The 13920-nt window shown below is 44.8% G+C and overlaps 2 protein-coding genes across 2 annotated transcripts; one reads left to right on the forward strand and one right to left on the reverse strand.

Moving 5' to 3' along the window:
* Window positions 1-6469: 6469 nt before the first annotated feature.
* On the reverse strand, window positions 6470-9178 carry FOXG_04644 (uncharacterized protein; the record flags this gene model as incomplete). The annotated part of the gene is made up of 7 exons (XM_018382670.1): window positions 6470-7072; window positions 7229-7322; window positions 7591-7750; window positions 7822-7868; window positions 8214-8397; window positions 8450-8476; window positions 9097-9178. The coding sequence occupies 7 exons, from the start codon at window positions 9176-9178 to the stop codon at window positions 6470-6472; spliced, it is 1197 nt and encodes a 398-aa protein (XP_018239424.1).
* A 4059-nt stretch (window positions 9179-13237) lies between these two features.
* Window positions 13238-13904, forward strand: FOXG_04645 (uncharacterized protein; the record flags this gene model as incomplete). The annotated part of the gene is made up of 2 exons (XM_018382671.1): window positions 13238-13861; window positions 13896-13904. 2 exons carry the CDS (start codon window positions 13238-13240, stop codon window positions 13902-13904), a joined length of 633 nt encoding a protein of 210 aa, XP_018239425.1.
* Between the last annotated feature and the right edge of the window lie 16 nt (window positions 13905-13920).

The raw sequence follows: 13920 nt of genomic DNA on the forward strand, positions 1-13920 counted from the left end.
ACAGAGTCAAGGAGAAGTATGATCCTAACGGTGTGTTTTGGTGCTTTAAGTGTGTAGGAAGTGAAGACTGGGTGCAGCAAAGCGATGGTAGACTATGTAAGGCTGCGAATCCTTTCTACTAGCGCTTTAACCTTTCTAGTAGATGTTGTGGTTAGGTTGAGCATCCGTGAAGGTTATTAAAGACTAGGAAGGTTTTTCGCAATCCTGTTGTGTTATATAGATTAGGAAAATATATTATATTCCTTCTTTGATATCTCAAGAAGATCTTAAATTGCTGCAAAGAAATTTAAACGGCTTATATGTATTCGATTGTCATTATTAAAATTCTCCGTTCACTGCTCTCGTTATCAAGTAAAATATAAAAATAAATTAGCATCTGTACTCTGCAGATACTAGTTAGTTTCACAGCAAACTTCTCTCTTATGGCTATTAAAGCTCTTTATCAGAATACTAACGAATCTCTTTAGATCCACCTAACCTACAGTACAGCTTAACTACAAGTATTATCTCTTCAGGCGGCATAAAGCTCCGGCGGGGTCACGACAGGGGTGTAGGACCTATCAAAATGAGCGCTACATGAAGTACATTTTCACACACCTAAACTTGCGTGTGATAGAAGTACCAGCAGTCAGCCGTGTTACAAATAGCTACATCACATACTTTGCAGCCGTACACGGTCTGCACCCTTCGTTCATTTCCTGATATCGGCTGTAGATGACCTCCTTTTTCCTTCTTCCTTTTAAAGGGTCGGGCCTGACCCTGCCGGAAGCCTTTGCAAGCTAGGCAGCTTGAATGTATGCCCCGATGGACATGATTGATATCTCTTTGTAGGTGAATTTGCCGTGCTTCTGTATCCTCGATGTCTTCTTCCATTCCTGTACGGCCTCTCTTCCTTATGTGACTTTCAGTTGCGTATCTGTTGAAAATGGCATTATAAATGCACTCCTTCCAAGCTTTAAGCGTGCTATAGGGCTTCCAACGAGGCTGCCGTGTTTTCTTCTGTAAAATGAAGCTATTCGCAAGTGCGACTTCAAGGAGGAAAGACCAAAGCAACGCTTGCCAAGGACCGCGCCGGAATCGGTGCTGATATGTTGTATAAGACCGTATCTGATCGCCGCGGTCAACGTGATTCATTTCATCGTTATACTGAGCGGCAACAGTAGGAATAGGGATTATCTTGAAGCTATCACCATTGAAGACCTGCTGCAGGCGCTGTGACTCTGCCTTTGTGCCTCTTTTGGCGGGCTTTTTCCTCTTTTTTGGTGTGCGCTCGTGAGGGGCTCCGCTAAGCACAGTTGAAAGGAAGAGCACGATGCTGCTATCTTTCCAAGCGATTTGGATGACCTAGGGAGAAAGGAAAAGGACAAATTAGTAAGGGAAATACAGGTAAAGCTGTCCATACCTGTTTATCTTGTGTCGGGATCAAATATACCTCATTATATTGCAAAGCTATGCCGTCAGGAGCTTTTCCGGTCTCTTTTATATGCTTCATCTCGGTGGTGATGCCGCAGTTAGGGCGTGCCGTGCCTGTGGCACCGTGGCCAAGCTGCCGAAGAAGGCGGAAGAGCTGCGGCGACGAGAAGAGGTTATCCGTGAAGACGTGATGTGTCTGCGTTGACAGCCTTTTTAGTAGGTGAACCACGACGCTTTGCGTATTGTTGAGAGGAATCTCGGTCCGTAGCTTTCCCTTCTTGCCGTACGGCGTTGGTATAGGTAGCTCGACTATAACAGCCTTGTATGGTGATGCCTTCACGTGCCAAAGCCACTGCAGAAAGAAGCCCTGTTGGGCGATAACCCAGACTTTGAACCCCACGGGCGTGGGTTTATTCTTGACGACTGTTGTCTCTTTTGATCTGCCTGTAAAAGGGATCATACACTCATCTACAGTGAGGTTAGTCCCTGGAGAATAGAGCTCGATAGACACGCTTTGTATGTGATTAGACCACTCTTCAGCCGCTTGGAAGGTCTTTGGAAGGTCGCTCTCATCCCTCACATCGAGCTTGGTGTAGTCAAAAGTGCGGAAATACCTCGTGATCAGCTCGAACTTCCGTAACGGCATGAACTTGATGATTGAGTGAAGAGGGCGCTGATCTCCTAGGCTAGGGGACTTCCAATGGTCTTTGATCGATATTTCCCTATGAATTCCTAGGTAAATAAGGACCCCAAGCCATACATAAGCTGTTGCGGTGGAGATGCCTTCCCACTTGAGAATGCGGGACTGTTTGGAAAGGGGGGTATTCCAGTTGTCAATAATGCCATTTTCAAGTAAGTGAGTGGCCCAGCTGTTGGTGTATTTAATCCATGACTGTACAAGGGAAATAGGTACGAAAAGCTGGAATAATTCAAGTGGTTCCTTGGGTAGAGGGCTGATCTTGAAATCACGATATTCTAGGTTGAAAGGTTGAAAATCATCACCGCAGCCCAGCGCTGCCCTCAAATCAAACAAATCAAATCCGGGGTCATATTTGAGATATTTGATAACTCTCAAGACTGGATTTGTTGTTTGAAATATTTATTCAAATATTTCAAATATTTCAAATCTGACTCTCTATGCTTCCATGCTAACATCTCCAATCTCCCATTGGACCTCCTCCCCCCCACCTATTGTCGCCCCTAGCTTCACCGCACCATGTCTGACCCAGTTCTTAAGGCATTGTAACTTCTCCAGCGTTTCCGTCGTCATCGAAAGCCTCTGCGTCGTCAGCGTTAGCTTGGCTAGGCTGAACGACCTCTCGCAATCAGTCGCCATCGCCGGTATCGCGAGTATATCGAGAGCCAATTGGCTGATCATCGGGAATTGTCCCTGGTGAGCCATCCACCACTCGATTGGATCCTCAGTCTCTTGCGGCTCTAGCCGCAGATACCGCTCAAGCTCGCTTCCCATCACCGTGGTCTTCGCTGTCCTGCTTTTAATCCATTGCTTGAACACGCTAACTTCAGTTGTCGTCCTTGGTACGCTTAAGGATGTCGATGTGTCCATGATCATCTTCTGCTGCTCATCCACCGGCCGGTTGCAGTGGTACCAACGGTCCAAGTAGTCAGACAGTCCAATTTTGGCATCCCTCACCCACACAAGCTGCTCTTCCGACGCCCAGTTCACCTCCAGATAGTTCATGCCGAGTGATGGGTGGAGGATGATGGATGCAGCGAACAACGGTGAGTCTCCAAGCTTGGTGTAGTACTCGTTTAGTTTCTGCCAGGCAGTCATGATGGACAGTCTTAAATAGTGTCGGTGATCCTTTCCCATGTCATCGATTCCTAATGATCCTGATGGCTTGCCTGATCCATCATCGCATTGTCTCGAGCCACGATCTGACAAGGGGCCTTGCCTGGACTTTCGCGGATGGATATCCGTCTCGCAATCCCTAAATCGAGCAGGAAGCTGCCGGTTACGGTCTGGTCGCCCTCGAGCCAGCTCGGCCTGCGAGTTGGTGTCCTGCCCCCCTGCCTCGTCTGGAACGGCATGATGGAACAGCTTCCGATCCTCTAGGTGTTCCAGCAAGTACTCCATACCCGTCATCACTTCCCAGAGCCGTCCGTTACCTCCTTCGCTGCCCCAGCCCTGCGTTCTCATAGTCTGTAGATAGAATGGCTCAAGAATAAGTTTGATTTCTGCCAACAGTCTCCAGTCATCTCCCTTCAGCATGTCGGCCTCCGGTAGCCATTTCTCCACTTCTGGGTGGACCAAGAACGCCCTGATGTCTCCCTGCTTGACGAGCGCTCGAGAGATCATGAGATAAGTGGAGTTCCATCTCGTATCGTTATTCATTACGACCTCTAGCTCTGCCGTCGACTCACTCGCCAAGAGGTATTCTTGTGCTTCGTCGTTCTCGCGTGAGATCCTTTTGAAGAGCTCACACCTCTGAGGGGAAGATCTGATGAATTTGACAACATTGTGGAGCTTTCCCACCGGCCCTTTCTTTCTCCAGTGTCGTAGGTCATCCTCGCGCCGGCCGAGAAGATCAAATACCTGCGATTCGGCCTCGAAAGACTCGAAATCTTCGCCGTAGAGAAAGGCGCGAGCAACCAGGTTCAGGATATGCCCATAGCAGCGCATACGTCTGGCCCGAACGTCCGCCAGACTCATCTCTGCGTCGAGATCTCCGTAAAAGTTCACGAGACAGCTGTCGTTTGAAGATGCGTTGTCCGAGATCACGGTTCCGACTCGGTCCTCTATCTTCCATTCTCGCACAACTTGCCCGAGCGTCACCGCAAGACTTTCTCCGCTATGACACCCTAGCTGGCGACGGAGTGCCAATAGGCGCGACTGGTGCTTGCCCTGGCGGTCAAGAAAATGAGCTGTGACTGCCATAACAGCATGCCGATTAGGCGATGTCCACAGGTCGAACCCCAGATGGATTTTAGTAAGGGCATCTGAGAGCTCCTGCTTGATCTCATCTTTCTTAGACTTGTACGTGTCATCCAGCAAACGGCCCATCGATTGCCGGCTCCATGGTATCTGGTCAGCTAGGTGAGGGTCAAGCTGCCAAGCGAGCTGCTGAAAGAATGTATCGCTGAAGAAGGAAAAAGGAACATTGGTGTTGATCAGAAGTCCCAGGCTCAGTTCTCGGATCATCTTGACTCTAGCACGCGGCACGGCGCTGTACTGCAAGCGTCGTCGCTTAGGCCGTTCAGATTCATCGGTTGACAGATCTGGATCAGCTGCTTGACTGCTCTCGAAAATCCTGTGAGACCTGGCGTTGGTCAATAGTGCTCAAGCTCGCGACGTCACATTCACATTCACATACTTGCGGAGATGGTCCGCTGCCGAACTCGTAGCAGCAGCGGCGAAGAACTCAGGCTGACCCTTCGCGTCACACAAACGACAGGCCCAGTAAGGACTCAAAGGACTGTCGTTAGTGTCGATCTCAACAAGAAAAAATCCATGGCGCTTGATCCAGCTCTTCCGGCCCTTCGAGCCCTTCCGGGACAAGGACTCTTCCAAAACATATCGTTTGTTCCTCCACACTGCTCGCGGAAGATCTGCAACAGTAGGGTGGTCTGGCAATGCCGACTGCGTCGTCAGCTCGAATTGACTCGCCAAATTCCTCGGTGGTCGAAGAAAAGAAAAGGCAGAGGGTGGAGGCGAAGGAAGCATGATGTCGTCGGATTCCATCGGGTTAGGCGTCGACTCGTGGGAGGAATGGTACGCGTTGAAAGGTAAACAAACTAGCACCGACGCGACTTGATGTCGCGAGGACGGGACGTAAAAGTTAAGGAGCTACTTTCTCCCCCACCAGCCTGACCGTGGTACTGGGGTAGCTCACTAATGGAAGGCTTGATGGATGACTTTGATTGGCTGGGGTCGCTCACCAGCCAGGTTCCGGGTAAGCTGTGAAAGCGCGGTCAACGGTCTGGCAGCATGGACGCTGGATGGCATATTGTGTATCAAATATATCAAATGTTATTTCAAATCGAGGATTTTGTATTTGTTTGATTGAAATAAAATTTTGGCATATTTGATTGATTTGTTTGGCAATTTGTTTGATTGGATTTGATCTGGGGGCTGCGCTGCCGCAGCCCTCTTCGGGCGGAAAATTAGGCACGCCGGTGGGGTCATCAGCCGCCCTCAAAGGCGGGGTATCAAAGCTGTGATCATCTATATAATCAGGTATCTCTTGGGAGCTCATCGTTTTAATTAAGACGCGTTAGGGTCAATTTGTATGAGGATTTTGATGATTTTGGCTGTGTTGAATGAAGAAGCTGTCTGACGAGAACTTCACGTACCCCGCAGGTACTAGTGTTGTTAGTAAGCAATGTGGGGCGAGTGACCTGCCGGAGCCTTATGCCGCTCAAAGAGATAGCTCTAGTGCGGCACACCAACAAGGTTATGTGCGCCCACCAAAGGGTGGGATCCACCCCAGTAATCTCCAAGGGGGACGCAATAAATTGACCGATTACGTAAAATAGCTATCCACTACACAAGACAGAGCTAAAACAATATATCAAATATTAGGTGAAAAATTTGTGTTATTATTGTTATTATTATTGGGTTACGACCCTATTTCTATCTGTTTAGTAATAACCTATCGAAGGGGTTATTTTAGTGCTGAGACAGCTCCCTAACCGGTAGCCGGCCTTATTTTCACTATGACAAGGATGCCCTAGCAAGGACGTGCCAGACCAAAGATAGACTTAAGGTCAAACTGCCGGCTGTATTAGCCAAGATAATAAACGCAGGCTGTTATCTAGAATGGGAAAAGAAAGCAGAAACTTTGGACATAAGGGACAGACATTCACTGTAGCTCTATAAGCTTACCTTATGAGCCTTCTAACGCTGTTCCGTGTGCTTTATTCTATTCCCCTTCCTTCTATCTATTACGTCAGCTTGCCCCTCGCCCAAGATGTAGTTCATGACCTTCCGCAGCATCTTAGCATGGTCTGACGAGCCATCGATGCACCGCCAGCCGATGAAATGGTTGGGCCGAACCAGCAAAGCACCGCCATCCTTGGCCTCACAATGCTCTGTCTACTCGTTTAGGATATCGTCGTAAGGGCAGCAGTACCCAAGCTTATAGACAGGGAGCTTGACGCCTACCTCATTGCTAACTGCTTTTACTGCTGCCTCCCAAGGATCGCCGCCGATACCTACCAAAAGTCCAAATTCTCCATGCTGGAGTTCGTCTAGTAAAGAGATACGCTGGCCCCGATATTTAAGCCTTGAGTTCAGTAGATATTCGCCTGGGTGCGTTGTGGGTTCATAGTAGAGCACCGCGTTGCGCGTGTGCTTGGGGAAGCTTGTGCCGTCTTGGACCACGGCTACAGATGCGTACTGCTGGCCGAGCTGTAAGCCCAGCGCGTGAGACCGTCTGTTCTGCAGTTCAATTACCTCTGCCAGACGCGCTCGACGCTCCTCGGCCCCTGCTACGTCGCTCAAGAGCTTCTGGAGCTTGGCAAAGCCTTCTTTCTGCGACTGGCCGTGGTAGAAACCCAACGCTTGGGGCATAAGGGCGAAGTTCTGCAGAGTCGTGAAAGCATGGTCGACGACCTGCTTGCCGAGCGGTTGCCGCTCCTCATAGTAGCTGTCAAGTAGCATATCCCTAGCCCGTCCAGAGATAACGAGCGCCAGCTTCTAGACAAGACTGTTGGCATCCTGGATGCACGTGTTGCTGCCCAGGCTTGCGGCCGGAGGGTGTCGGTGAGCTGCATTGCCGGCAAGCAGGGCGCGGCCGGAGCGGTAGTGGTTGGCCACGACGTTGTTGACGGACCACTAGCTGATGTCCTTGACATGGATGTCGAGGTCGGGGATCCCTAGCGTCTCGTGGGTGTATTTGGGCTTGCGACATCTTGTTGACGTCGGGCTTCCCGTTGCGGGGGTTATACTGTTGATTCATGACCTATTCCTTGAAGGGTGTCACGGCGATAAGCAGCCCCGAGCCGACCCAAAAGGCGTTGCCTTGCTGCACGATCTAATATAGTGCCGCGGGACGATGGGCTGTGTACTTTGTGAGGTCGGCGTTAAACCACGTCGTCGTCATGGCCATGAGTCCCGGCTCTCCCTAGAACGAGAAGTCTAGCAGCAAGGCAATGCCTAAGCGGGCGCCGTCTGTCGCAATGGCCTACTGAGCATGAACGACGTACTCGGTTTACGTGTATTGATTGCGCACTATGGCCTTGACTCCCTTGCTTGACTGCTCCATGTGCATAAGCTTAGTCGAGAAGCGAATATCGGTCCCCGTCTCCTGGGTTCTTGTTAGAAGGGCCGGCTCTAGAATGTTCTGTGGAGAGTTGATGAGCTTGCAGGGGCTTGCTTGCGTGAAAGTCGGATAGCTGGTGTATACCTGTGCCGTAGCTGGCCCTAACCTTCTTCCTATAACCTACTTTGAAGGTCTTGGATCGATCCCTGCAGCATACCACGCTTTAATCGTCTAACACGCAGTAAGTCATCTGATACGACTTCCTATATATACCTTCTGATCACAACCGCTAACAGCATCACTGCTACCCCACCGCGATGCTTCAAAGAAGCCTGCGGCCACCTGGGCCCGCCTTAATATATTATACTAATCGAAATACCCTAATACTTATATATAAATCTCTTATTACTTAACCATTAATAATAGTTGTTATTATAAATTAAATAAGCTTTTTACAAGTTAAGAATTTAACACCCTTATTATAAAAAGTACTAAATACTCACTAAGTTAAAAATAAATTAATAAAAGCCTCTAAACTAAAACTATTAAGACTATTATTACCCAGCTTAATCTTACTCCTTTATACTACCATGAACCTGAGCCTCAAAAATAGAGCCTGTATTGACCTCGCCTACCAGTTCAATCTCATGCTGAATATACTCTTGTGGCCGTTTAACGCTTGTACCATCTTTGCTTTTATAGACCCACAGAGGAGAATAACTGCGGTAGTAGGCATCAAGGTCTTCGAGCGTCCGATTTACTAGATTTGTTAATTATTACACATTTAAAACTCCTGACTTGAGTTAACGTACCAGTCACAGGGTAGAAAAAGTAAATGACTGGAAGGAAGGCAAAGCAAAACACAGTCCACACGATATAGAACTTCCAACCTAGGTTCTGAATACGGATTGGAGTTATCTCAACAATAACAAAGTTGGTAATCCTAGGAATCTTAGCAAATATATAATACCTTATAACAGTCTTACTTACCAGTTTGTTGCAGTTGCGACTGCCGCGCCTTTAGTTCTCATAGGCAGTGAGTTGATTTCGGTAGGATAAAGCCAAGGAACCACAAGGAGACCGGCACCAAAAGCGCCATAGTAAATAAAAAAGAAAACAATAGATGCCTTAGCTAGACTTTCATCGCGTGGTGTGTCATCGGAGTAGCGAAGCAAGACGGTAATAATAAGGAATGAAAGAAATTGGATCGATATAGACATTATCATAACTCCACGGCGACCCAGCTTATCGATGATAAATACTGCTAAAAAGGAGAAAAGTAAGTAGGAAATTGAATTGCAGCCTGAAAGTAGTCGGGTCATTTGATTAGAGAGACCGACAGACTCAATAAACAAAGTAGGTAGATAGTAACTGGCGTGAATTAGCCATATCCTTTGTGAAAAGAAGCTTTCTAACCTGATAATGTTAATTGTAGCAAACTGTTGCATTGCTTGCGTACCGGCTTCCAGGATAATGCCGCGGAGAGTCTTTATGTCACCATTCTCGCCAACATTGCTGGTAATAAGAGAACGCCAGCTCATGGTATGTTGACGTTCATAATTAACGAATATTCGACTTCTTTTAGGATAGAAATGACTTATGGATCATCAGTAGGTTTGTTCTCAAGGGCGCTAAACACCTATAGTGCTTCTTCGGTTCGGCCGTGGGCAAGAAGCCATCTATATGAATGTTAACGTCAATCTCCTTGAATTCTAAGCGTATAAAATTAGATCTATACATTGGGGATTTTGGGAGCATGGAACAGTGGCAAAGAGGATAAAAATAAAGACAAACTGGAAAGCAAGAGGAAATCTCCAAGCGACAGAGCCTGATACGAATGAAAGTCCTAAATTGAGCCAATTGGCAATACAGAGACCAAGTATAGTAAGTGTTAGTTCAAGAATAACGAGTTTGCCCCAGCTTGTAGCTATAGATGTCTCAGTCTGCCATATTGGCGCAGTTGAAGTATTGATTCCATTGCCAATGCTATAGAACATTAGTAATATTTCCAAAATTTTATGAATATGCTCTTTCCCAAGGATGATTCGACCAACAAATATTTGGGTAGAATATATGGCGCTGTCATAATCAAAGTACCGACCGCCATGATCGTGGTTCCAATCATAATCGCGTTCTTTCGACCTGTTCGCTCTGCATAGCCGAAAGAAAGCGGAGCACCAAAAAAGCAACCGACGGTATAAATAGCTGAGACAGTGAAAAGAACTTGAGTTCTGCTAGGTCCAACCAAGTCATACAGTTCAAGGAAGTTGTCAGTGACGATGACACCGCCTAAGTAGAGGTCAGCTATACTCCTCAAAATTGTTTATTAGCGACAATATATACATACTGAAAACGCCCTGGTCATATCCGAAAAGTGTCATATCTGTGCTACATGCGACCTACAGGGTAAGGTTTAGTGCGAGAACATGGTTGAGTATAGTTGCAGGATCAAATCGTACCGTAATCCTGAAGGTTAGCCACCCGCCAACAATACCAAAGAATGGCTTTTTGGTGGGAGTGCAGCTCGCCATATTAAGTAAGGGACAAGCAGAGGCAAGATGGTAGCCGATTAAATCTCAGGTAGATGATGTAAAATAGTAAAAGATCTTGGGTTGATTGCAGGTGGTGTTGTTATGGGCGAGCCTATGATTATTTAACTAAAATTAGTGTCCAAAAGTCTGTGGATGGTGCCCCGCCAACGTGTAATCTACCAGATAAAATCAGACTAATCCTAATTACAAACTTAGACAAAACTTAGATAAAATATATCTCAAATAAACGGAATTTTAGCTACCTTATGCGCAAAGCGCAAAAGAAACCATAAATTTAATAATATAGTTAAAGCTCTTATTATACAGGCTATAGAGAGTAGAAAGTCATATCAAGCTATCGCATAAGAGGCAAGATATTTACTATAAATAATCTTAAATATTATTTAATACTAGAAAACTCTATAAACTCTAGATAAAAAACTAAAATCTAGATATCCCTAAAAACTTATAATTTAGCAGATTTAATATATATTAATTTTATTAAAATATAACTATTATATTATATATAAAAAGCTTATTAACTTTTTAGGTAGTTATATCTTATAAACTATAATACGCTGAGTTATATGCCTCTATTATAGTTGCAAATAGAAGGCTATATAAAGAATACTATTATCTAGAGAAACTGCTTATTAATGGCTTTCTTAGTATTAAGCTTAGAAGGAAGATATTAAAGAATTATTAGAGGTTTATTGCTTTAAAGTTTATAGGTTATTTACTTCTAGTAATCTTCTACTTAACTAATAATACCTTTAGACTATTTTTAGTAATAAATTATTAGTTTAATTATAACCTAATTATAAATAAGGTTAAATATTTTAGAAGCCTTATAAGAAGTTTATAAAGGAATTAGTTAATATAATAGTTTATAGAAAGTTATAATTATCTATTATAGTTTAGGGAGCAATCTAGAAAGGAGGGAAATCTAATATTATTATTATAATCTGTAATTAGACTACCAGAAGAAGAGGATATACTTCTTTAAGTTATTAATAGGCTTTAACAGAAGGTTTACTTCCTATATATAAGGGATTTTATTAATTTTAATAAGATAATACTTATATTTACACCTTAGAGTCTATAATAAACTGGCTATTAGATTATAAAATATCCTAAATTAACTAGCCTACTTATAGTCTAGATCTTAATCTAATTAAGTATATTTAGAAGTAATTAAAGCTAAATATTAAAAAGATATTCCCTTAATTAGACCTTCTTAAAAATAATAAAGTTAATTAAGCAAAGTTAATTAAATATATTAAGTTAGTATAGGCAGCAATTATAACTAAGCAGGTAAACCGGCTAATTAACTTACCCCCCTGTCGAATTAATGCATGTATTTGCACCTAGGGTTAGTATATAAAATATTAAAGAGAAAAATCAGGGCTTTAAAATAATATATAATTTATTATTATTAAATTTACTTTAATTAAAATATCTATAAGTAAAGTTATTCCTGTTATACGGATTAAGTTGCTACAGGGTGGGGTGTCTACAGACTTTTGGAGCATAATTTTATAAAAACTCACATGACTAATCATAAGCCTTGCCGACCTGCACAAGGGGCAAATTGTGCTAAAAAGAATTATCGTGGGGTATGGGGTAGCGAGGCATCAGATACCATATTACGAGAAACAGCTAGACTATCCATAGCTGGTAGGAAATATGGCGCGGTAGTCTAATCCTAAAAAAGATATATTAGCGACTACGATCTTATGCTTCAGGACACTAATAATTAAAGTACAGATTGTCCAGCGCCTTTAGGTTAAGGTAAGAAGGGAGATAGGGTTTATTGCTTCATTGTCCCTAAAGAGTAATATATGCGTACTATTACCCCTTTACCTGACTCAACACGTTTCTCTGTTCTCGATTCCAAGGGTATTAAGTGCAAGGTTCATTGTGGCATGCATTTCTGCGCAGGTCGAGCCAGAGCAACCAGCGGCTTATCCTATACAAGCATTGCAATCGTCCTTTTGGCCGAGGGTGACAGTAAGATTCTCGACACGTGCCGTGAGCTTGAACGGAAACGCCACCTCCGGTCGTTCCGATGAATTAACTTTCGCTTCGAAATCACCTCTTCATTTACCCCGCTTGTCTTCTGACTAATTTCAAGAGCCATACTATAGTGCCAAGCAAAGTTTTGTCAGATGGGACCCCATTGCTACATTTTCCAAGTCTTGATGTACTATGAATCTGATCTACTTGTCCAATGAAAGCCATCCCCTACCATTTTTTTATACCTTCCACTGACATAATGGCACTTAATATTGTTATGGTATTGTAGCTTGAAGCTCTCTTATAAAATCTTTTGCTAAAGCCTCCTACGCTTCTTTCACTGTAGATTTTCACGAGTTGAACTGCTTTATGGCCTAGGTATTATCTTATATAAGTAGAAGTTTATTTAAAGATGGAGGAGATGATGATGATAAAAGGCCTTACTCTGACCGGTTTTGGTACTCTGAGGGACAACTGACCTACTTTGACACTTTGCAAGATGGTGGGGTCACTAACGAATCTTTCCTATGATACCTCTAGCTAACAAAGTTTTGAGACGTAATTATTTCATCACTTATCAACCAGGATTAATAAGTTGCATTAAGCCACCGGCTTGATTTGTAAAGCGCCGCAGAGTGACGAATACAACAAGTAATCATGCAAGCCACAACAGCCATTGGAAATCTCAGTTATCGTTAGGAATCAGTATTACACCACATTCTGTTTAGGTTCTGAACGGTAAGGCCGGTTAAACACGACTTAGTAAAAAGCGATGCACCAGCTTAAATAGTCCAATATGGCTTGGTTTCTCATCGTGCTGACCTTCCCTACTATGTTGGTTTGATCCTTCATGACAGGAACTAAGGCAACAGAAAATCCATTCAGTCGCGATTAAGCTTCCCTCAGCTTCCAGGTCTCATAAGTATGTAAAGTTGAGTTCGGCTCGACTTGACAAAAGATTAACATAGCCGCTAACTGCCGATCAGCTTCCGCGTCTCATTACTTCGAGTGAATCTGTCACGTTCTGCTGTTCCATCTCACAATTAGTATAAGATGGCTCCAGCAATCCAGGGACGGAAGATAGTGATTACTGGCGGTAGCGGCCAGCTTGGGAAGCCGACTATCGACGCCCTCGTCAAATTGGGCGCCCATACTATTACCGCTATCCAGCGACCTGAAGCTGCCAGCACGTTTCCTGTTGGTATTACTGTCAAAAAGGGCAACCTTAGGGATGAAGCTTTCCTCACTGAGGTGCTCAAAGGCCAAGATGTCCTCGTCTTAATGCCGCCTCTAGCTCAACTCGTAGAGCTTCAGGAGCCTGCCATCCGCGCGGCTGCTAATGCTGGCGTACCCTATATTCTCCCATCTGAGTTCGGCCCCGACCCCTTTGCGGTCCAGCTAGTAGAGGAGAACGAGCTACTCATAGCGAAGAAACGCATTCGAGATTTGATTGAAAGTATCGGTGTCAGCAGTTGGATATCTATCGCCGTCGGCCCGTGGCTCGATGCAGGTCTTAATCAGGGCTTATGGGGTATTGAACCAAAAGCTCGCAAGGCAACAATCTGGCGAGGTGCTGATGCCAAGGTCAATACGGCGACTATCTCACATACTGCCGAAGCAGTTGCTGCAGTGCTGAGCTTGCCGGAGGCTGAATTGGCCAAGTATAAAAACAAAGCTGTATATACGCCGTCGTTCCACTTAACGCAGCGAGAGATCCTAGACGCGGTTCAGCGCGC

Source organism: Fusarium oxysporum, chromosome 4 (genome assembly GCF_000149955.1).
Source record: "Fusarium oxysporum f. sp. lycopersici 4287 chromosome 4, whole genome shotgun sequence".
NCBI lineage: Eukaryota > Fungi > Ascomycota > Sordariomycetes > Hypocreales > Nectriaceae > Fusarium > Fusarium oxysporum.